The sequence below is a fragment of the Saccostrea cucullata genome, unplaced genomic scaffold (genome assembly GCF_032062105.1).
Source record: "Saccostrea cucullata isolate Sc308-1 unplaced genomic scaffold, CSIRO_AGI_Scuc_v1 ctg2843, whole genome shotgun sequence".
Taxonomy (NCBI): Eukaryota; Metazoa; Mollusca; class Bivalvia; order Ostreida; family Ostreidae; genus Saccostrea; species Saccostrea cuccullata.
The window spans coordinates 95057-118666 of NW_026923129.1; the positions used below are offsets into that span (position 1 = coordinate 95057).

The window sequence follows — 23610 nt, forward strand, 5'->3', positions numbered from 1 at the left end:
AAAAAATAATTTTCCGTCTGTCGTCGTCACTTCCGGTCAAACCGGAAGTAGCCAAAAATAGCTTATTTTGAAGGTTTTGATGCAAATTGAAATTATAAAGTCACTGGAGACAACTTAGCTCATTGCTTTCTTGTGTTGATGTCACTTCCGGTCAAAACCGGACGGAAGACCTACTCGTTGCTTTGCAACGAGCTTTGCTCTAGTTATTATTATTTTTCTTCTTCTTCTTCTTCTTCTTCTTCTTCTTCTTAATGGGTTCTTTTTTGTCCGGGAGTGATCTTGTAAACTACACATCCGACTTAGGTAAAACCTTTTTAGGGTCAGTAGACATGTGATGTAGATTTGCGGAACGAAGGTCATTTTGCGCGCACGTGCTTGCAAGAGCGTGCACGTGCAACACGTGAAATGACCGATTTAATTGATATGGGCATAACTTTTTACATTTTTGATGAAATGCTTTGAAACTCATAATATAAGGATATATTAGTTGCTTAGACAATATGACATGGTCAAAATAGCAAGATCTCACGCGCATGCACGTGCGCTTTGCTCTGATTGGCTGAAACTAAAGTCTCAATATCTTTCTTGTTTTTTGACGAAATCCTTTGAAATTTTGAACATAGCCATGCATTAGGATATCCTACAACATGATAAATAGCAATTATCATGAAAACACGTGCATGCACGTGCGCTGCAATCTGATTGGCTTAAACTTTAAATAGCTATAACTCCCTTGGTTTTCAACCAAACAGGATGGGATTTGGAACATAGATAGATATAATGGACTTCTACAAGAAGGTATGGTCACCATGCACATGCATACACGTACGTGTACGTGCGCTGCAATCTGATTGGCTGAAACTTTAAACAGCTATAACTCCCTTGGTTTTCAACCAAACGGGGTGGGATTTAGATCATAGATAGATGTAATGGACTTCTACAAGAAGGTATAGTCACCATGCTTATGTATGCACGTGCGTGCACGTGAAATGAGTAAAATTAGAAATACACTTGAATGGGCGTTTTTTAAAAATACTTTTGGATTAAATACTTTAATATTTAGTATATCAAAATATATAGATTGTGTAGACAAGATGATATGGTCATTACGCACATCCATTCACATGCGCACGCGTGCAATGCTAGAATTTGAATCAACTTGGCGTTGTTAAAGTCTCAAATGCAATTAGATTTTGTCCTATTTAATGAAGCTTATAGGGAATATGGCACCAAAAGGGAGTTGGGGAGCGTTTGGGGAACATCTGTAACGGTCCCCCTTACAATTAGCACTAGTTGTATTTAAAATAATATGCAACTATGAAAAAAATAGGAAATATCTTTTGCAATAAGCATATGGAATACCGGGTAAAATATTCTGTTGAATATATATTTTGCATAAACATTTTATATTTAGAAATTCTGCATCAGCCAAGTTAAAAGCATTTTATGGTCAAGGGAATGGCAAAATTTGGATTGACGTAGTGTCATGTCATGGACAGGAAAACAGTATCTTTCAATGTAGTATTCCATCATTAGGCGAACATGATTGTTCCCACAGTGAGGATGCAGGAGTACTTTGTTCGCCTGGTATGCATACATGTTTTATTTATCATCAAATGCATGCATCAAATGATTGTTTCTCTAACAATTATCTAAATTAATACACTTATTTAATTTTATTGGTCTAGTTCGACTTGTAAGTGGATATACATCTTCGATGGGTCGAGTGGAGATAATGTATAACGGTACGTGGGGAACTGTATGTGATGACGATTGGGATGACAAAGATGCTGCTGTTGTTTGTTCAGTTCTGGGATTTCCAAGGTGAGATTATTGCATTATTGTGATTTCTTATTCCTGAAAACTATTGAACAATGAGATTTGAACGTATATGAGGATACAATCAATTGCAAGGAAAGAAGATATGTTACATATCTTCTTTCCTTGCAAATTGTCGTCCATTCATTCATATTTATGTTCCTCGCACGAAGTTGGGGAACATATTGTTTTTACTCTGTTTCTGAACGAAGTCAGGGACGACATATTGCGATTGTACGCATGTTTTTGTTGTCCAGGCGGTTTCTCGGAGATGGCCTGAACAATCTTACTGAAACTTTCCTCAAAGGAGGATCACTGGTTGTAGTTGTGATGTGTGGTCATTCAGGTTCAAAATGGCTACCGTTGCCATGGAAACCTGCAAAAAGCGACGAATTTTGTCCACGAGTGTTCTCTCTGGTCCCTTAGACATTCGTCATGAAACTTTACCGCTTAAATGATTAGTATCTTTCATTGTGCGTGTTGCATTTAAAAATTAGATATTATCAATAGTTTCCATGGAAACAGGGGAAACGTAAAAAATTTTTTTACATTGATTTTTAAATCAAAGTTCTGAAAGGACTGATACGAGTTGATGGTTTTCCAAGCTTAGCTAATAGGTATTGTTTTAGTGATGAAAAAAAAAATTAAAGTCTTGTCCAGTTCGGGGCGACATAAGCTATTGCTTGCAATAGCAGACTTTATAGTTATTTTTCTTCTTCCTGGGCACTTTTTTGTCCGCGAATGATCTTGTAAACTGTTCATCCGTAGTAAACATGTTGTGTAGATTTGCGGAATCAAGGTCATTTTGCGCGCACGTGCTTGCAAGAGCGCGCACTTGCAACACGTGAAGTGACCCATATAATAGATGAAGCCGTAACTTTTCTATTTTTTTATGAAATGTTTGAAAATAATAATATATTAAGTATATGTTAGTACTATAGACAACAGGATATGGTCAGATTATCATGAACTCACGCGCATGCACATGTGCTTCGCTCTGATTGACTGAGACTAAAGTCTCAATATCTTTCTTGTTTTTTTAACAAAATACTTTGAAATTTTAAATATAGTCATACATTAGAAGGTTCTACAAAATGATATTCAAGAATTTTCAAGAAAAGCACGTGCATGCACGTGCGCTGCAATCTGATTGGCTTAGACTTTAAATGCCTATAACTTTCCTTAATTTTTAATAAATCGGATAAAATTTAGAATATGAGTAGGTGTAATAGATACCTACATTATGCTACTATCAAAATTGGAAGCATGGACATGCAAGCACGTGCGCATGCGCAATGCGAAAAATGACTAAAATACTTGAAAAATAGTAACATTTATATCTGTATTATTTCCTTTGATTCTCAGGAATTCTTTAGCCAACATGCCATGATTATCTTGCATATGCGTGCGCGCGCATGTGAAACGTTAAATGATATATAGTTGATATCATTGTAACTTTAATATTCTTAAATGGAATCCGTCGACACTGAGCAAATTAAAAAAAAAAGTTTTACAGGAATAAGGCACAAAAAGGGATCTGGGAAGCGTTTGGGGAACATCTGTAACGCGGTCCCCGTTACAATTAGCACTAGTTTTAAATATATGTCAAAACAAGCCTTTTTCCCGAATGCAGAAGGGACGAAAAATATAAGATATTGGTAGATATTCTTGTCGGTGACAATGTTTGTGAATCCTAGACATTTGCAAATCTTGTCAAATTTTTTAAAAGAATATTTGAAGTCTTGAGAGAGAGAGAGAGAGAGAGAGAGAGAGAGAGAGAGAGAGAGAGAGAGAGAGAGAGAGAGAGAGTCTACGACACAAGCAATAATGCAGAGATAACTATTCAGAGTATCGGAATAATATATACTTATATACTATATAATAATATAGTATATCATTAGAAAGTTATTGGCTACTGCAGAAATGGTGCATGATTTGCTGTTGGAATTAATAACTTCCACATCTTGAGACCCAAAAGTTAGTACAGAAAATAAACATACCTGTTCCTCACACAACTTTCACATTCAATTTCCCGAAAAACCAAAATTGTGTGAGCCGGAAAATTTACATTTGACTCGATCCTGAACTGTTATCTAAGACCATAGTTTCATCTCAACATTCTGGGAATATTATTCTTTTATTCCGATTTTTATTTTCTTCCGAGGGAGGACTTCTCTAGAAAAGAATCCGAAATGATTCATATGACTCTTCCCAGCTACCCTCTATAACCTTTGAATAGGTAAACCTATACCACGTGTTTTGAATTTAAACCACAATAACAATAGTAGGGGTGAGACAGCTCTGAGACGAACTTTTCTATAAGAAACTGGACTCTGACCGTACTTAGGAATTATCCACCGCTTTCACCGAGACACTTGACGTAATGTTTGAGAAAACCAAGGTTTGTATCAACGTCTATGAGACACTCATTCCTATTGAATTTTAGGCAGGACAATTTTACCTGGTTTTCAAGATACATAAAGAAGGCATAGAGTTTTGCAGTTGAACAACCTAAGGAGTAAATTTCTGAATTCACATCTCCGTCCATATGTAGAGAATTTGCCGTCTCAAGGATACCACGGATTACATCTACGAGACGCCCCTACTGGTCTTCCAGTCTTATCCTTCTCGTGCCTGTGTTACTTCTTTGTACACTAATATTCCACATGATGTAGGTATCGAGGCCAGTAGAGAAGTCTGGCATAGAAGACTTATACAGATTTCCTCAACCAATTTTCTTGCTTAGCTCCTTGAAAATGTTTCCAAGTACAACAGATTCATGTTTAATGGAGAACAATACCTGCAGGTTAAAAGCACTGCAATAGGTAATACAATGGCCGCATCCTTTACCAATATTTTCATGGAAAGACTTGAACGCATAGCTGGTTGCGTTTCATTAACGATATAGAAATGAAATGAGTGGAATGCCGCGACAGCTGCGAGGCATTTCCATCAGTCGCAGACGTATCTAAATGCAAAAAAACCCCCACAATCCTAGATACCTCATCCACCCTGATTGATGGCTAAATCGTATTTAGTCACTATACGAAACCTACTTATTCCCATATGTGTCCTATGCCGTCCAGCAGTTTCCCCAACATTTAAGGGTATGCCTACGGGTCTAGCCACCAGAATTCGGCGCATCTGTTGATCCTCTGCATTTTAAAAATACAAAGCAATCTCCTTTAGTCCATTTATGCAAGAGAGGCTACCAACCCGACACCGTACTAAATGTTATTGATGAGATGGCAGGACACGACGTGCAAAACCTATTACACCACAAAGAGAAAGACAATAACAGCAGGGTCCCTCTGGTAACCACATACCGTCCTGTCCTTAAGAACCTCGGCGGTATCTTTAAAAAGAACCTCTCAATTCTCCTCTCAAACAAAAGAATGGCGAAGATCTTTAAGGAGCTTCATTGGCTGCTTACAGACGCCCGTAAGAACCAGGTTGGACAATGTAATACCCAAAGGGTGCTTTAAAACTTGTTCTGATAGAAGAAAAAGCTGAAACTGATGTGGAAGCATCGAGTAGTATCGTGGATTCCAATTCGTCAAATCATGATTCCTGGGGATAGGGCGGGGTCACGCTAGATATTTCGAGGTGGAAATCCGTTAAAGAACATAATGGCCAAACTTACTCAGGTGAGCGATATGGCCCATTGTTCAATATTTTATAAATTTGCAGTTTGCTTCATTTACAAAAAATAAATACAATCGGAAAACTAGTTAGAAAACATAAATCAACACAAAACGAAAATTCAACTCATTTTCATCGTCTTTTTCTCGTTTCCTATTTACCATGTTGACCCACGGAATTTAGCGCAGTACGAATCTGATCATAAACATTATGAAAAAATAATAATGCAATAATTCTGTCAAAAATCAGTGAAGCGAAACGACATTCATTCTTGATCTGTAACTCATCAAGATATAATCACATACCAAAATCCAGCTCATTGTCTGCAAGCGTTTAGAAAAAATGCGGAAAACCAAGTAGGACAGACTTACAGACAGACACGGGACAGACGGACGGACGGACAGACGCAGATGAAACCTATGGTGCCCTCCCCCGGTTTCATCGGTAGGGGACTATTAATCTAACTGTGTCTGAGGACAAGCCCTCATCACAGTTAGAATACCTCCAAAAAATTGCAGATTCGCCCGAAACGATTTCGAGGAATACAAAAGGATTTGCACTAAAAATTACTTCCAAATTAATTGTAACAAACGTTTTTGAGGCCTTGTATGCCTTTAAGCTTAAAATATAATCCAAATAAAGACGAAAATTCAATCAATTTTCTCAAAGTTTTTTTTCTCGCTTCAAATTTATACGCCATGTTTAATTCGGAACTCTCTTGATTGTTCGTAGTAAATGCACTTAGTTTGAATTATCTCCCGTGTTTATTTTGCAACATTGTGAATACACGGAACGAATTCTATCGTTATCATTTTAACGATAGAACATTATATCTATCGGAAAACATATATAATAATCAAGGCATCCTTTTTGTATCATCTGCCCATTAAAAGAATACAGTATATATGAATTCTTTCCAGAGAAAATGCCGTGGCAAAGAAAGGGGCTTTCTTTGGACCAGGATATGGACCAATATGGATGGACCAGATGAAATGTACAGGAACAGAGGTTAATTTGTTTCAGTGTCCTAAAGCAGAACTTGGCAAACATAACTGTGGTCATAGTGAAGATTCGGGAGTTATATGCTCATTAGGTACTGATAAAACCTACGGTATGCGATCAACTTACTGATACACATGTGGTTATATAACTGCAAACTATATGCCATAGGGTTTGTAAACATAAACTGGATTTTAATGTTTTCAATATTGTGTAAAATAACTTTATATCTACAAATAAGGTATTAAGTAATTACATCAACAAACATTTAAAATAATTATAATCACCACGTATTTTTCTTTACTTTCATCGTAACACATATTTGTCAAATAAAAAATGCACCCCCCCACCAATGTAACAAGTAAAATTGATGGAAAGCATCAATTCGGCAGCAAACAAACTTTAGCATTAAAAAAAAATTCTTTCACAATTTTAAGAGCGTCCATGCAAGGAAAATACGTAAAGATATTCAAAAGTGAAATACCGTACCTAGTTGAATCATTCTTATTTCAGGCTGTCTTCAAAGCAAAATAAATAATATATATAAAAAAAATACTTTTTGCCATTTTACCGCATTTTGTTCACAGATTCATTGATGTAAAAAAAAGGTCATTGATGAAGTATAAGAATTTATTGTCTTCAAAATGAAGATGTAGGCCTCTCAAGATTAACCCATGCTGATACACGGGATCTTGGTCACGTGATAATGCCCTGCAGAGTAGGCTATGCTGGGGGAAGCAGCGGTGCAAAATGTAGAAAACATATCTTTGTGTCATTTCCAGCTGTAGAACATATCCAAAACAATTTTTATAAGTTTGCAAAAAAATCATTTTTTTTCACCTTGCACTTTTATCCGCGCCATTATTATCCGGAAAATTTCCTTTCATATCTTATACAAAATGAAAAATGATAACGAAATATAATAACAACAATTAATACTTACTTTAAAGCAAGTTCTTAAAATATTTTACTCATGGTTTTTACTTGTTATTACTTAAGAATTAATTTTACCGAACCAATATAAAATAACGTCTCATTTCCCCTTGTGCACTTTCTAACACAACCACAAATAGATCGATCGGCCGCTGATCGGCCGCTGCTGCGGCCGATAATAATCAAGGGGTATATAATACTTAATTTAGAGGAAAAGAAGCTGCGTTAAATCCCAGTCACATTTCCAAAAACGACCAACGGCCGACGGGTTTTGGAGCAAAAATGGGATTCTTCGGGTGACAGTCGTCAGTTCATCGGTCGTTGTCTTGGCCGATTTCGACCTCTTTTTTTGTCGGCCGACCAATTTTGTGTCCATTGGTCCAAGTTACAATTTTTCATGCGTCGGTGGCCGATTTCTTCAAGTGCAGTTATCCGTCGACCAAACTTCGATCATCGTCCGACCATCGGCTGTCAGTTTATTAAGTCGGTCGTCCGTCGTTGGACAATAAGGGTGTTGAAAATTTCGGCCGACGGTTAAAATCAAACTGTAGTTCAGAGCTCGATGATCGGGCGACGATTGGCCGACTTGTGAATATTAAACCTATTAAGGATACATAGGCCCTAACACAAACAAAATTTTTATGCATGGATTGATATAAATTTTTTGAACGGAGATAACATAAATAATTAATCCGTAAGATATGAAGAAATCTTAAGTATTCTTTGCTGCTTAGATATGCACCATTTGTCGTTTTTATGCAATTCCATACAAATTTTAACCACATTTTCAACATTGAGTCACAATTTTATAATATTCTGCCACTTTGCGTTGCAAACATTACTCACGTCACCTATTTGAATATAGATCTATGAAAAAATATTGCTGATTTCTAAAGAAAAAAAATTGTTTGTGTTATTTATCCAAGTCATCGGTGTCCCTAGGAAATAATGTGACTGTTCCGTGTCGCCCGATACTGTGTCGGCCGATCCTGTTCTTTCAGCCGACAAGACCAGAAAAATTTAGTCGCTCGACCATCGGCTTACATGTAAATGTGACCTAGGCATTATTCAGTACAAATCTGAAGTTGTTATAATACAAGAAATTTTCAGTTTATATAATTGTACACATTATTCAGTGTTTTAACACATTTTTATTTGAACAAGCATTCTGAAAGTTTGAATAAGCAATGCATGTCCCCTACCGGGTTCCCCTTTTTCTTTAGGATGTCATTTTATAATATTCAAAAGTTAAGACCAAGGTATTACTGCTTGATGTTAAAATTTTGAGGTTGTGCATGTCTTTAACCTAAAAAAAAAATAATCCACACAAAAACGAAAATTCAACTTATTTTTCAACGTCTTTTTCTCGCTTCCTATTTACCATGTTGACCCTCGGACTTAAGCACAGCACGAGTACGATCTTATAACATTATGAAAAAAAAGCCATAATTCTGTCAAAAATCAATGAAGCAAAATGACATTCAAACTTGACCTGTAACTCATCAAGATATACGCACATACCAAAATTCAGCTCAATATCTGCAAGCGTTTAGAAAAAAAAGCGGAAAACCAAGTAGGACAGACTTACAGGCAGACACGGGACAGCTAGACGGACGGACGGACAGACGCAGAGGAAATCTATATTCCCCATCCAGTTTTACCGATAGGGGACTAAAACATTCATAATGAAGTGGAATTATTCCCCAAGTTACACCTCATTTGTTTTGTTGTTCAATAGATACTATCAGGCTTGTCAATGGATCTTTCCCAAATGAGGGACGGATAGAGATTAAACATAACGGTGTTTGGGGTACGGTATGTGATGATGGATGGGACAAAAAGGATGCAGGAGTTGTCTGCGCAATGCTTGGTTTTCAAAAGTAATGGTCAAACAAAAGAGTAACGTTACATAGTTATATTTTGGCAATGCACTGGACATGCATGCATATAATGCAAGCATCTAAATTAAACATATTTTGTATTGATATTTTACATGTAGAGATTTTTCATCAGCCAAATCAAGTGCATTTTATGGAGAAGGACAAGGACAAATTTGGATTGACGAAGTGTCATGTGTAGGAGATGAAACTGATATCTTTGAATGTAAAAGTGAAACATTAGGCGAACATGATTGTTCCCACAGTGAGGATGCAGGAGTACTTTGTTCGCCTGGTATGCATGCTTGTTTAATTTTGCATGGAGTATCATTGCATAAAATCAGCTCAAGATTTAATTGTGTTAAGGATTTCCATTCCTAATAGAACCTAATTCTTTACCCTCTAATAACCGTCAAGTACATAATACTCTGATATCAAATTTAAGCATTTTATATTAAAAAAGGATTGCCTGCGAGAAAAGTCTAAAACATTTTACTAAATAAGCAGTAATTAATTAACAAAGATTGCATTTTGTTTTAGAAATGATATGAATGTAAAAAATACTGTGGTATACTGTGGTGGAAAGATGCATTAAAACATTAGAAACAGAATAACAATTGAAAAGAAATTTTTTACCAGATAAAATTTTTAAAATTGATTTTCTATTTTATTAATTAAAAAAGAGGGAGATAATTCTTTCGAAAATTCAAGGTTAAAAATTTAGACACATGCCAACCTTACATTCTTAAACGTAAGAAATGACATTTGTTGGCACTTACATCGTATTGATGTCGTTATCGTTGATGTTCGAAGACCCATTTTTATGTTGAGCTTTTATCATGAATTTATGAACTCATTCTTTTCAAAATAATTCCTCACTGCTCAATGGCCGTAAGAGCTGAGTATAGGACAAAATTTGCAGCTCCCAAACGGGCAAGTGGTGGCGTATCCATATGAGTGAAACATTCTAGAGAGGGACGTTAAACAGCATACAAACAAACATTCTTTTTGCTAAGTAATGATCGGATATATATTTCTTAAAAGTCAAAGATGGGTGGTAGATCAGATCATGTGACCTATATTGAGCAAAATTCAGATTTTGCAATATGCCTACTTTGAAACCATATACATGTAATTGCACGGTCCATGGCAATAAAGTGCGACTTGTCGACGAGAAGAATTGTGTGGATATTCTCGTTTTCAAAACAGATCATTTACACATTGAATTATAGTCTGCTCCTGATTTTTAAAAAGAAGACTACTTGTAGAAATACGTTTTCACGGCAAAAAAGTAGGATTTGGTGCAGCATTGCTATTCTGAGTGTGTTGAAACCCCCCCCCCCCAAAAATGCCGCCTTTCATGAAAATGCCGTAAAAGAGGTTGAAATGGCGATTCAAAATAGTAGAAATATAATTTTTCTTAAAATCTCTAATTGTCGTTCAAAAAGGAGAAATAATGTGAAAATATTATACTAAAGGTAAAATCAACTTTTAAAAAGAAAATAATAGTAATAGAAAAATAAAAATAGTAATCCAATGCAGATCACAAAATCTTTTAATGCACTGCAAAGAGGACTGAGTTATTAAACTGATAGTTCCAGATGAAAACATTCGAATGGTAAATGGGTATACATCTTCGATGGGCCGAGTGGAGGTAATGTATAACGGTACGTGGGGAACTGTTTGTGATGACAACTGGGATGACAATGATGCTGCTGTAGTATGTTCCATGCTAGGATTTTCGAGGTTAGATTATCTTTGAATGATATTATCAAGCTTTAATTTTATTTTTATAGTAATAACTTTAAACGCACGATCTCGGTTTTCTGAGGCTAATTAAAACAAAAAAAGTGAAAATATAATAAATTAATAGAAAATTTTTGATCGAATCAGTAACATATTCATACGGTCAATTAATACGTTTTCTTTTGGCAATTTGACTTTATAGCTAAATATTTACACATCTCCATCTATGATTATCATTCAATGATGAGGGATTTCTCGAGTATTCGCTTCTTAAACTTTCCTATAACCTTAATTTTTTAAAATGATTTTTATTTCAGGGAAAATGCAGTGGCAAAGAGTGGGGCTTTCTTTAGACCAGGATATGGACAAATATGGATGGACGAGGTTAAATGTACAGGAACCGAGATTAATTTATTTCAGTGTCCTAAAGCAGATATTGGCAAACATAACTGTGGTCATAATGAAGATTCGGGAGTTATTTGCTCATTACGTACGAAGAAATTACTACAGTATTTCATGTTATATTTGTCACAGCTTTTTTTCGTGTATAGTTGTCGCTTTACCGGTGCAATATTTGGTATTAAAAGAAACAAGATAACATCATAGGTGTGTAATGCAAGGATTTGGATTGTTTTTGTAAATCCTTTTTTTTGTTTTTCATTCACATACAGTATATACAATGTATTTACTCAAATTATAAAAGCAGAAACTGATTATGCATCCAAAAATGTGGAATGAAATGTCATTTTTTTTACATGATTAATTACTGTGGTATAATAGATACTATTCGGCTTGTCAATGGATCGCTGCCGTATGAAGGACGCGTAGAGATTAAGCATAATGGTATTTGGGGAACGGTATGTGATGACGGATTTGACAAAAAAGATGCTGTTGTTATCTGCTCAATGCTTGGTTTTCCAAGGTAATTATGATTACCAATAACTTTGAATATATTATATTTTTTTGAATACAAAATGTTTATGTTACTGAGCATGTCAAGTTACATGTACTTTCAAAATATTTAATTTCCAATTTGTTTGATTTGCAGAAGTAATGCTTTTGCAAAATCAAGTGCATTTTATGGACGAGGAAATGGGAAAATTTGGATTGACGGGTTGTCATGTGGTGGCCATGAAAATAATATCTTTGAATGCGAAAGTGAAACATTAGGTGAACATGATTGTTCCAACAGTGAGGATGCGGGAGTACTTTGCTCACCTGGTATGCATCCACGCTTATTCATTACAATTCATAGAAAAAGTTTAATAACTAACATTTCAAGAGATTAGTTGCCCACGTGGCGCAGTAGTTAGAGAGTCTGCTCTAAAGTCGCGGAGAAAGGAGTTGATCCTTACGTCGCGTATTGTGGGACGTGGAGACCGGTCCTTCGGATGAGACCATAGGAAACCGAGGTCGCGTGTCGCAGGAGGTGCGGGTATGAAAAAGATCTCTCGCTCACGATGGCTGTTAGTGCCGAGTATAGCACAAAATTTGCAGTTTACTTCCAGCAAGTAGTAGCGTCTCCATGTGATTGAAAAATTCTCGAGAGGGACATTAAACAATATACATGTACAAACAAACGATTAAACTAAATTTTGAAAATAAGCTCTTATGTCTAAATGGAAAATCTAGTCAAAAGTCTACTAAAGGTTGAGTATAAACACAGGCTTACAATTTGCTGGAAGAGTTTGAATGACCCTATGTTTGCAACAGTTCATTGTTTTTGTTTTCCCTCATGAAATTATCTCGAAATGTATTTGATGATGGTTATGCACAGAAATTACATGTAAGTGGTGAAAAATATGCTAATCCTGGAGGAAAAGTTATTTTAAGAAAATTTGAATTTGCATTCGGGATTCCATGTAAAACCCAATTTTTGCTGCATATTACAGATTGACATGTATTTGACAATTTATGGAAAAATAATAAAACATTTTTTAGCCAAAACCTTAATAATAAAATTTAGTAGATCTCATAAATACAAAGCAATGACTGTTATTTTTCATTGGATAGAAATGTATCGATTCAAATTGAAGAGATTTTCCTTCTTATAAATAATCATCATGGTAAATATCTTACTAATAGCCGATTATTCATCCCTTAAAAATGTTATTTTAGTGCAAGACCTTCGACTTAAAGGTGGACAGAGTAGTACAATGGGTAGAGTAGAGATAAAGTATAACGGTACGTGGGGAACTGTTTGCGATAACAGATGGGACGACGATGCTGCTGCCGTTTTGTGCTCAATGCTAGGATTTTCAAGGTAAGGAATTTTTAAAGAACTTAATATTTAATAACCGGGTATCAACCCCATATTTTACATGTATATGAAACAATGTGTATGATAGTTATTAAAAAATAATATGTGAGCTGTGAAGTTTTCATGTTTTTATTGCAAATAATTTTTCTAAGTCGAAGTTAAATACTTCCGTAGGATTATATGATATGTTGTTTTTTTTCTTTAGAGAAAATGCAAAATCGACGTCATTTCCATTCTTAGAAGCAGGAAATAAAACTATTTGGATGACAGATGTAAATTGCAAGGGAACTGAAGACAATTTAATTCACTGTCAAAACTTAGGAATCAGAAAACATGATTGTGACAATGGTGAAGATGCTGGGGTTGTTTGCTCACTAGGTGCTTTTTTTTATTTATTAAAACGAGATTGCAATGGTGTTTACAAAGCATTTTTATAAATCAATATTATTCCTTCCTCTATTAAGACTTTTGAATACTAGTACTAATTTAGATATATGTTTCATTGTAAGGATTTTTTAAAATAATAAATGTAGTTTAAATAGATATATTTTGAAGCAGATAACATAAGACTTGTCAATGGATCTACGCCACATGAGGGCCGAGTAGAACTGAGGTTTAACGGTACGTGGGGAACTGTTTGTGATGACGAGTGGGATGACAAAGATGCTGCTGTTCTTTGCTATATCCTTGGCTTTTCAAGGTTAATTGTTTTATCTACGTGTCTTTCTGCATCTTACCCTTTTGATATCGCAAGTATCAGTATCTTCACTTTTGACCAATTATAGGAAGAATGCTTTAGCAAAATCATCAGCCAGGTATGGTCCAGGAAATGGCAAAATATGGATTGATAACGTTGAATGTAGAGGAAATGAAACAGATATATTACAATGTCAGAAGTCAGCCTTGGGGAAACATGATTGCTCACATGCCGAGGACGCAGGAGTTGCTTGTTTTTTAGGTATACATTTGCAGTCAAGAAATAATTTTAAGATAAATACAACCATGAAAACAGTCGACCCTTTTTGTATATCACACATGTAATAAAACACCTTATAGACGATTGTGATTTACTATTTTATACCAACAACGATTCTAAATGGCTTTTCCCCCCCAAGGAATGCATACTACATCTACGAGGGGCGTTCAATAAATAATGTCATTAGGGCTCAGAAAGAGACAAAAAACGCTTTTCTATGACTTAGTCTGAATGATTTAACTAAAATATTCTCTTTTAATTAAAACACATGTCCGTAACAATTTTATTCAATTTCTAATTGTTTTAGAACACATTTTTGAGTATGACCCTCCATATACTGGAATATGGCAGATCCTATGATTTGCTGTACTTTTTTTTTCTTTCTGATAGATGTTTATTTAAGTTTGGGAAATGAAACAAGTCAAAGGTTGAAAGATCTGCTAAATTTTGTCGGTGTGACAAAAAATTATCTTTCTGTTTATCCCCAAAACTCCTTTTTTCTTCATGGCCTGTTGTTTTGGACGCTGTCATGAAGAAAGTTAATGTAGTGAATTCCCCATTCTGTTTCCTTCCTCTCATAAACCTTTCAATTTTTTGCAAAAAAAGTTGTTTTCTAGTCTCCTCCAGAAATTGAACTTCCTCCCCGAATATGAATTTGAATAATAAGACCGCTAATATTTTAGAAAATAGCATTCATTTTTCAAAATATATGGTCAAATGTTTCTTTAGAACAGTGTGAACTACACCCAAAATGATTTCTATCAATTTTGCTATGTGTCTTAAAGTAAATAAAACATAATCAGTGATAATTTATCAAATTTTCGCAGATATGCATTGGTTGTTGTACGTCCTTGTTGCCAAGGACGGTACCCATTTTTTATGCTCATTATATAATTTTAGTTTATTGAAATCCATCTGTTCAGGTGTCTATAAAACAGACATTGGCTGCTGTAAATTTCACATATTACAGTTAATATATTTTTTGGATATTAACAAGTTTTACAGCTGCTTCAATGAAGCTTTCTATTTTACTCTACTTGACTGATTCTTGACCATTCATTTTTAATGCAGTGTCTCGAATAACCCTTGTTTTCCAGATTCCCACAATAAAATAATACGATGAAAAGTGGTCACACAAACTGTTATCAATTCATTTAAGATTCAATAATGAGAGAAAGCCAAGCTTAATGTCATATGATTTCTATGTTGTATTTCATCGAGCTAATGACATTATTTATTGATTGTCCCCCGTAGAATATGATGGCATAAAATACATGTAGGGTGTATGTTTGTAAACATCTACAATTATATTCTTATTCTTTGAACTTTGAACTAACCACAGATCTAAATACAAACAGGATAGGCAACTTTTCAGCGTTCTTTTTTATTTTACCAAAACACGCAAGTCCATGCTTGAATAAGAGGTCCCACAACCAATGCTCGTTAATAACCGGTTTTCTCAAACTTTCATTTTTTATCTTTTTAGCTCTCCTGAGCCGAAAGCTCAAGTGAGCTTTTCTGATCACCCATTGTCCGTCGTCCGTCCGTCTGTTAACTTTTCACATTTTCAACTTTTTCTCAAGAACCACTGGGCCGATTTTAACCAAATTTGATGCAAGGCATCCTTGGGTGAGGAGAATTTAAATTGTAAAAATAAAAGGCCAGGTCCTCTTCCAAGGGGAGCTAATCAAGAAAATATAAAAATATGGTGGGGTCATTAAAAACATCTTTTATGAATCACTGGGCCTGAAAAACTGAAACTTATGTGGAAGCATCCTGGGGTAGTGTAGATTCTAAATTGTAAAAATCATGACCCCGGGGGTAGGGCGGGGCCACAATAGGGAGTCCAAGTTTTACATATAAATATATAGGAAAAATCTTTAAAAATCTTCTTCTTAAGAACCAGTGGGCCAGGAAAACTGAAACTTATGTGGAAGCATCCTGTGGTAGTGTAAATTCTAGATTGTAAAAATCATGACCCCAGGGGTAGGGCGGGGCAACAGTAGGTTATCCAAGTTTTACGTATAAATATATAGGAAAAAATCTTTTGAAACCCTCTTCTCATGAACCAATGGGTCAGGAAAGCTGAAACTTATGTGGAAGCATTCTGGGGTAGTGTAGATTCTAAATTGTAAAAATCATGACCCCTGAGGGTTGGGTGGGGCCACAATAGAGAATACAAGATTAACATAGAAATTTATAGGAACAATCTTTAAAAATCTTCTTCTCAGGAACCAGTGGGCCAGGAAAACTGAAACTTATGTGGAAGGGTGCTATAGGGTAGTGTAAATTCTAAATTGTTAAAATCATGACCCCTGGGGGTAGGGCGGCGTCACAATAGGGAGTCTAAGTTTTATATAGAAATATATTGGAAAAATCTTCTTCTCAAGCAACAGTGGACCAGGAAAGCTAAAACTTAGTTAAAAGCATGCTGGGGTAGTGTAGATGCAAAATTATTAAAATCAAGATTGGGGTTGAGAGGGGGTAGAGGGCCATAATAGATGTAAGAAGAGGGGAAATCTGGTAAAGAAACGCATCACCAAAGTTACTCAGGTAAGCGATGTGGCCCATGGGCCTCTTGTTATTTTCAATAGACGCTTGGCAAGCCTTAAATATTGTGTATCTTAAAATTGATTTAAAAAAGAGGAGCTCTGGTGTGAGACAAATTGCATTCTAACGAGCACTTGTTGTGGAAACTACATGTATATCACAACAGTCATAGTTTGCTTTATTTGAAATATATACATTTTTTTCTTCATTTGGGAAAGATTAGCTCCTTTACTATATCCCATTATCAAGTACCTAAATTATGTAAAAAAAAAAAAGACCAGATTTGTAAAGGGATCTTTGAGAATTAAAAACTAATAAACTTTTAAAAAACGCATGAAGAATTCCTAGCAGTTACGAATTTGATTACTAGTATTAAAATAACTTTTCTTATAATATTTTTGTACAGGTTTTTAATATTTTATCTGTAACAGATGTACAGCTTGTCAATGGATCTTCAGTCTTTGAAGGTCGGGTTGAAGTGAAATTCAATGGTGTGTGGGGAACTGTATGTGACGATGATTGGGATAACAATGACGCTGCTGTTATCTGTGGGATGTTGGGGTTTTCAAGGTAACGTCCACATATTTTGAGTTAATAAAACCATATTTTAGACATTTACAAGAAATCATTGCATTTCATTCATTTATTTAGATTTCAGACATTGATCATTGATTATATAAATGTTGAAAATTCAACAATTCTGCTTTTTTTTTGGGGGGGGGGGTATATAGTTTTTAGCTCACCTGAGCCGAAGGCTCAAGTGAGCTTTTCTGATCGAAATTTGTCCGTTGTCTGTCGTCGTCGTCGTCGTTGTAGTTGTTGTTGTCGTTGTAAACTTTTCACATTTTCATCTTCTTCTCAAGAACCACTGGGCCAATTTCAACCAAACTTGCTACAAAGTATCTTTGGGTAAAGGGGATTCAAGTTTGTTCAAATGAAGGGCCACGCCCTTTTCCAAGGGGAGATAATTATGAATTTGAGAAAAATTAATTGCATTTTTAAAAAATCTTCTTCTCAAGAACCACTGGGCCAGGAAAGATGAAACTCATGTGGAATCATCCTCAGATAGCGTAGATTCAAATTTGTTTAAATCATGACCCCCGGTCGTAGGGTGGGGCCAAAATGGCCGATCAAAGTTTTACATAGGAAAAATATAGGAAAAATCTTTAAAAATCTTCTTCTCAAGAACCAATGGGCCAGGAAAGATGAATGTGGAATCATCCTCAGATAGTGTAGATTGATTCAAATTTGTTCAAATCATGACCCCCGGGGGTAGGGTGGGACCAAAATGGCTGATCAAAGTTTTACGTAGGAAAAATCTTTAAAAATCTTCTTCTCAAGAGCCACTGGGCCAGGAAAGATGAAACTCATGTGGAATCATCCTCAGATAGTGTAGATTCAAGTTTTTTTCAAATCATGAACCCTGGAGGTAGGGTGGGGCCAGTATGGCCGATCAAAGATTTACATAGGAATATAAAGAAAAAATCTTTAAAGATCTTCTGCTCAAGAACCATTGAGACAGGAAAGATGAAACTCATGTGAAATTATCCTCAGGTAGTGTAGATTCAAGTTTGTTCAAATCATGACCCCTGGGTGTAGGGGTGGGGCCAAAATGGTCGACCAAATATTCTCATAGGAATACATTGGAAAAACCTTTTGAAATCTTCTTTTCATGTACTTCAAAGCCATGATTAGTAATATTTATGTAGAATTATCCTCAGGTAGTGTAGATTTTAGTTCTTCCAATTCATGATATGTGCATTTTCCTAGCTGATGTTCTCAGGTGAGCGCTGTGTCCCCTGGGCCTCTTGTTGTCTTGTCCGTTCGTCTGTTTGTCTGTCTCTCTATATGTCCGTTTGACTGTAAAAACTTTAACCTTGCCCATAACTATTGATTAAGTGGAGCTATGACTTTAAAATTTCACATGTGTATTCTTTGTGACAAGACCTTTCTCAAATTTGACCTATGTACTTTGGAGTTTGAGTCACTTTTACAAAAAATATTTTTTGAAAAGACACCTTATTAGATACCAAGAAATTTGACCTTTGACCCTGACCTTGGAGTGTGACCTACATTTGTACATGTACTTTTAAAAAGTAAACATTGTCTATAACTTATAAAGGGTAAGAAGTAGTGCTTTCATACTTTACATTTGACTTTGACCTTGGAGTTTGACCTTCTTTTTAAAATTTTTAACCTTAGCCATAACTTTTGAAGGGTTAGGGCTTCCATACTTCACAAAAGCATTTTTTAAAACAAGACCTTTTATTGGATACCAATTACCTTTGATCTTTTGACCTTGACGGTGGAAATTTTCATACTTATGAACAAACTTAAACCTTGGCTTACTTTCATGTTTCACAATTGTATTTCCAGTAGGGATACCCTACTTTTGGTATCTTTATATTAAATTCGCATTTAAGAAAATATAAATTTTTTGCTATGTTTCCATACGGGGGTATCAGTGTTTCACAAAAACATCTTGTTTTAATTTAAAAGTTGTTTTACTTTTTTTCAACTTTTGTTTTAAGGATAAATGCAGTTGCAAAGAGGGAAGCTTTCTTCGGGGAAGGAAAAGGAATAATCTGGATGGATGACGTAGAATGCAGTGAATTTGACCGAAACATAGCGTATTGTAAAAAATCAAAACTTGGGACTGAGAATTGTGGACATAGCGAGGATGCTGGAGTTATTTGTGCACCAGGCAAAACATTTATTAATAGGAGATATATAATGATGAGTAGTTCGTCTTTCCGTATATCCATATTACTTGAGATACCAATCTTTTATCCGTAACTTCTCCTCTTGCTAAAACAACTTCCATGATCACGAATCGTGTTACTTAATGCAATTGTGCACCTTATTTTTTAATCAGCAAATATTTGAGGCTTCCCATCACAAAACATAGAAACTGCCATTCTTACTGTAATAATTGAGATACCTGTTCCTCATGCTCCCCCTAGGCCACTAAATAAAATAAATATATTTTTTAATTTTACAGATTCTTTATTGCATAGTTTCAATGTGGAACTCCAATTTTTCTATTCGATGGGACAGATGTTTTTGGTTTCCCATAAAAGACGTGGACATGTTCACTATTATTAAATCATATGGATGGGGTACTCTCATCCTATTCGCAAATCCTCACATACAGTATATATGTACCGCTCATTCGAATTTAATGAGACTTGCACTCTTCATAAACTGGTTCCATTAGGCACCATCTATTTTGTTATTCAACTGAACAAATATTTGGGGTTCTTAATAGAAAAACATGTAGACTGACATTTAAAGAATAACAAGAGTTGCAGCATTTTAGCTACAACTCCTCCTATCCCACTAAATAAAATTCTGAAAGTTTTACAAACCAGAAGAATTTTTATTACCTATAACACAATTGTGAATCTTTTGTTGTCATAGCAAACCATTGACACTTTCATTCTTTTTATAACGAAGTGCGTGTACATCTAGTATCCGCAAAACTTAAACAACCGATAAAAATAATGAAAGCTTCACAAAATGTTTCTTGCATATTCCCATTGTGCACCTTCGTCGTATCAATTGGGCATTTTTATTACGTTGTTATTACAGCAATTATGGACCTGTTATGCTTTCTATAACATGGGGGTATCCATGTCTTTACTCTAACTACTCCTTAATCAATCAATAAAATTACTGAAACTTTCACAAAATCTTTTCGGATCAATTGGACAATTATTTGGGTTACCTCAGGCTAGCAGATCCCGGACTTTCCAATATTGATGGAATCCATCTGTAATAATCAAATCCTCCTATTCCAATAAATGAAATATAATTAGACATTTCCAGAATCTTTATTACATAATTCTGTTGTGTATCTACTATTTTTATGATTTAAAGGTTTTTCAATCGCAAAATCAAAACAAAACAGGTATTCAGCAATTATTCTCATATGGGAGCAGGCAATCATTTTGTAAGGTCAGTGCCCTCTTTAGATTATTTTGCAAATGGTCACATTTTAAGTAGATACTATGATCAGAGAAAAGTTATACTTAATCGCAGAATTTGTAATACATTAAAATATTTTTAGCATTATATAAGACCAAGATTAAGAAATCGAATTAAATTATTTTACTTGATTTTTTTCAAGTGCAGAGACTGTATAAACCGAGGTCCCGTGTCGCAGTAGGTGCTGGCACGAAAAAGATCCCTCCCTGCTCAATGCCCTTCAGTGCCGAGTATAGGACAAAATTTGCAGCTATCCACCGGCAAGTGGTGGCGTTTGAATAAAATTAAAAAAAAATCGAGAGGGACGTTAAACAATGCACAATCAATCTATTTAATGAAAGTAAAGTGCAGTGATTGCTGCTTGCAGATATAGTTCATTGTCTTTGAACAATAAGGCATGTACGCAATGTTACAAATGTATGAAAAAATTTCAATATGCGCACCTTTAAATGAAATATTTTTCTCGAAGTCCAAAAAGCAGTTTCTAAGAACTCAACAATAAATTTGGGAAGTAAGATAGAAGACAGACTCGTATTTTATTTAGAAGATTTAATGAGGGTTGGATGAAAAATTGGTGTTTTGAAATGTAAAATGTTGTTCAGGGCTCTTGTCATTAAAATGGGAACATATAAATATATGGCATTATTTACCTTTAATTTTAATTTATTAATTACAGAAAAAATCAGACTTGTTGATGGATCATCGCCAACTGAAGGTCGAGTGGAGGTCATGTATAAAGGTGTTTGGGGATCAATTTGTTATGACAGCTGGGACGATAAAGACGCTGCTGTTGTCTGTTTAATGCTTGGATTTTCAAGGCAAGACAACGAGAGAGAGAGAGAGAGAGAGAGAGAGAGAGAGAGAGAGAGAGAGAGAGAGATCATCGACCTAATATCTCACCTAAGTTTTCTTTGAATATGAACGTACACAAATCATGCTACAGTTTTCATGTCTTAAATATTAAATTTCTTTAGAAAAGGATCGACTGCAGAGTCCTCCCGAATCGCTGGCCAGCAAGACAATATCGTTTGGATGACAGACGTTAACTGCAGAGGAAGTGAATTAGATATATTTCAATGTAGATACTCAACATTAGGAAGACAAAAGTGTAGTCAAAACTATTACGCAGCAGTCAATTGTACACAAGGTTGGTCGTACTGTCAAGACAAAGTTGATTAATCTATTTTAAAATCAAATTATTAGTATATGCACATATAAAACAAATTGTTTTCATACTGGATACTGAATGCACTTTTAAACAAAATTCCATTATAAATATATTTACTGAAAACAGATAATCAAGACATGTTTTTGATATAAATGTAAAACTTTCTTTTAATCTAAAACATGTGAGATACATGCACGTAAAGATATTACATAGTACATGTAAAAATAATTTGATCTATGTGCAAAAGAAAATGCCGATATCAATTTCTAAATTACCGTTGTTTTAGTTCTACTGATGTTTCCAAATAAATGGCCTTCAAACTGCAGTTTCCACCAAATTAAATTTTACATGTATAAAGGATTGCCTTTGTCTGTTATTTAACTGTACATGTATTTGTAGGTTCAAATGCTTCATACCTTTAAAAGCGAATAATGTTTTTTCTAGATAAAATAAAACTGGTAGGTGGTCAGACACCAGCAGAAGGACTAGTGAAGGTTTTCTATAACGGTTCATGGGGAACAGTTTGCAACGACGGATGGGATGATAGAGATGCTGCTGCCGTGTGCTTCATGCTGGGATTCTTAAGGCAAATAAATTGTTTCGTCATTTCAAGAATCATAATTGTATTTTTTTCTGATGCAACAAAATTAATGTCAGAATACCAATTACTAGAGCTTTTATCTTTTTGTTGGTAATTCCATGACACCCTTTGCATTGATAATAATCAAGTCAACACTATGTCCTGCCCTAATTATAATCATTTTAAACAACATAATGTTTACATTCTGATACAGAGAGAATGCTACCGCCTTTACATCTTCTGTATTTGGGTACGAAACTGGAAAGATCTTGATGAATGATGTCAAGTGCAATGGTGATGAGGTGGATTTGTTTCATTGTAACTTTACACTTTTGGATATCAAAAATTGCTACCACAGTAAAGACGCTGGAGTAATTTGTGCAGCAGGCAAGCGTTCTTCTCCCTATCTTTGTCTTTATTGCTGCAATTATTTTAAAAAAGTAAAATTACCTATTCGTGTTTGATTTTGGAGGGAGAGAGAAAGAGAGAGAGGGAGAGTACCCATGATATTACAACTGATCTTTCATACCTATTTTCTTAATTTTAGAATTACCGTTTCAGATTTGGAAAAAGATTCGATAAATTCTTTTGAAAATTCTGTTTCAAAAGATAAAGACATTACGCGCACCATAGTTGTCTCAGCTTCTGTGGCCGGAGTTGTGGTGTTTGTTGTTTTTGTGATCATGATAGCTTCCAAAGAAAGGGGGAACAAAAACAGACGAAATAATGAGGCAAATGTAACAAATGGGGATGCTCTCGAAAACCCCTCTTACAATATCCCCCTTTATGGGAACATTGATAATTCAGAGCAAAATAAAGTATGTACAATTTACAAGAAAACAAGATATTGTATTAATTTTGCTATGTGTAATAATTTATACAACTATAGCCCTTTCATGAGGTCGATCCATAGATATATCGTCTTCACAGAAAAGTATATCTGCGAGGTCGGTATGCATTTTTGTGAAGTCGATATATCTATGAATTGACCGACTGAAAGCGTTGCTTTTGTTAAATTATCGTTTTTCAAATATTGACAAATAAAAATGTGAAATTAATAAAAAAAAAAGCCAC

General features: G+C 35.0%; 1 protein-coding gene across 8 annotated transcripts in view; it reads left to right on the forward strand.

Moving 5' to 3' along the window:
- LOC134263229 (deleted in malignant brain tumors 1 protein-like) overlaps nt 1-23610 on the forward strand; it is a 41906-nt gene that overhangs the window by 17160 nt on the left and 1136 nt on the right. The window contains exons 5-24 of one of the 8 annotated variants that reach the window (XM_062745542.1): nt 1415-1587; nt 1689-1824; nt 6381-6553; nt 9131-9272; nt 9392-9564; nt 10865-11015; nt 11333-11505; nt 11796-11937; nt 12064-12236; nt 13134-13278; nt 13481-13653; nt 13834-13975; nt 14061-14233; nt 17233-17371; nt 19333-19505; nt 21465-21606; nt 21763-21935; nt 22401-22542; nt 22751-22923; nt 23098-23354. In XM_062745542.1, coding sequence (XP_062601526.1) covers nt 1415-1587; nt 1689-1824; nt 6381-6553; nt 9131-9272; nt 9392-9564; nt 10865-11015; nt 11333-11505; nt 11796-11937; nt 12064-12236; nt 13134-13278; nt 13481-13653; nt 13834-13975; nt 14061-14233; nt 17233-17371; nt 19333-19505; nt 21465-21606; nt 21763-21935; nt 22401-22542; nt 22751-22923; nt 23098-23354 — 3268 coding nt within the window. The remainder of the gene's footprint in view (nt 1-1414; nt 1588-1688; nt 1825-6380; nt 6554-9130; nt 9273-9391; nt 9565-10864; nt 11016-11332; nt 11506-11795; nt 11938-12063; nt 12237-13133; nt 13279-13480; nt 13654-13833; nt 13976-14060; nt 14234-17232; nt 17372-19332; nt 19506-21464; nt 21607-21762; nt 21936-22400; nt 22543-22750; nt 22924-23097; nt 23355-23610) is intronic. The other 7 variants (XM_062745543.1, XM_062745545.1, XM_062745546.1 and 4 more) reach the window with 7 other exon arrangements.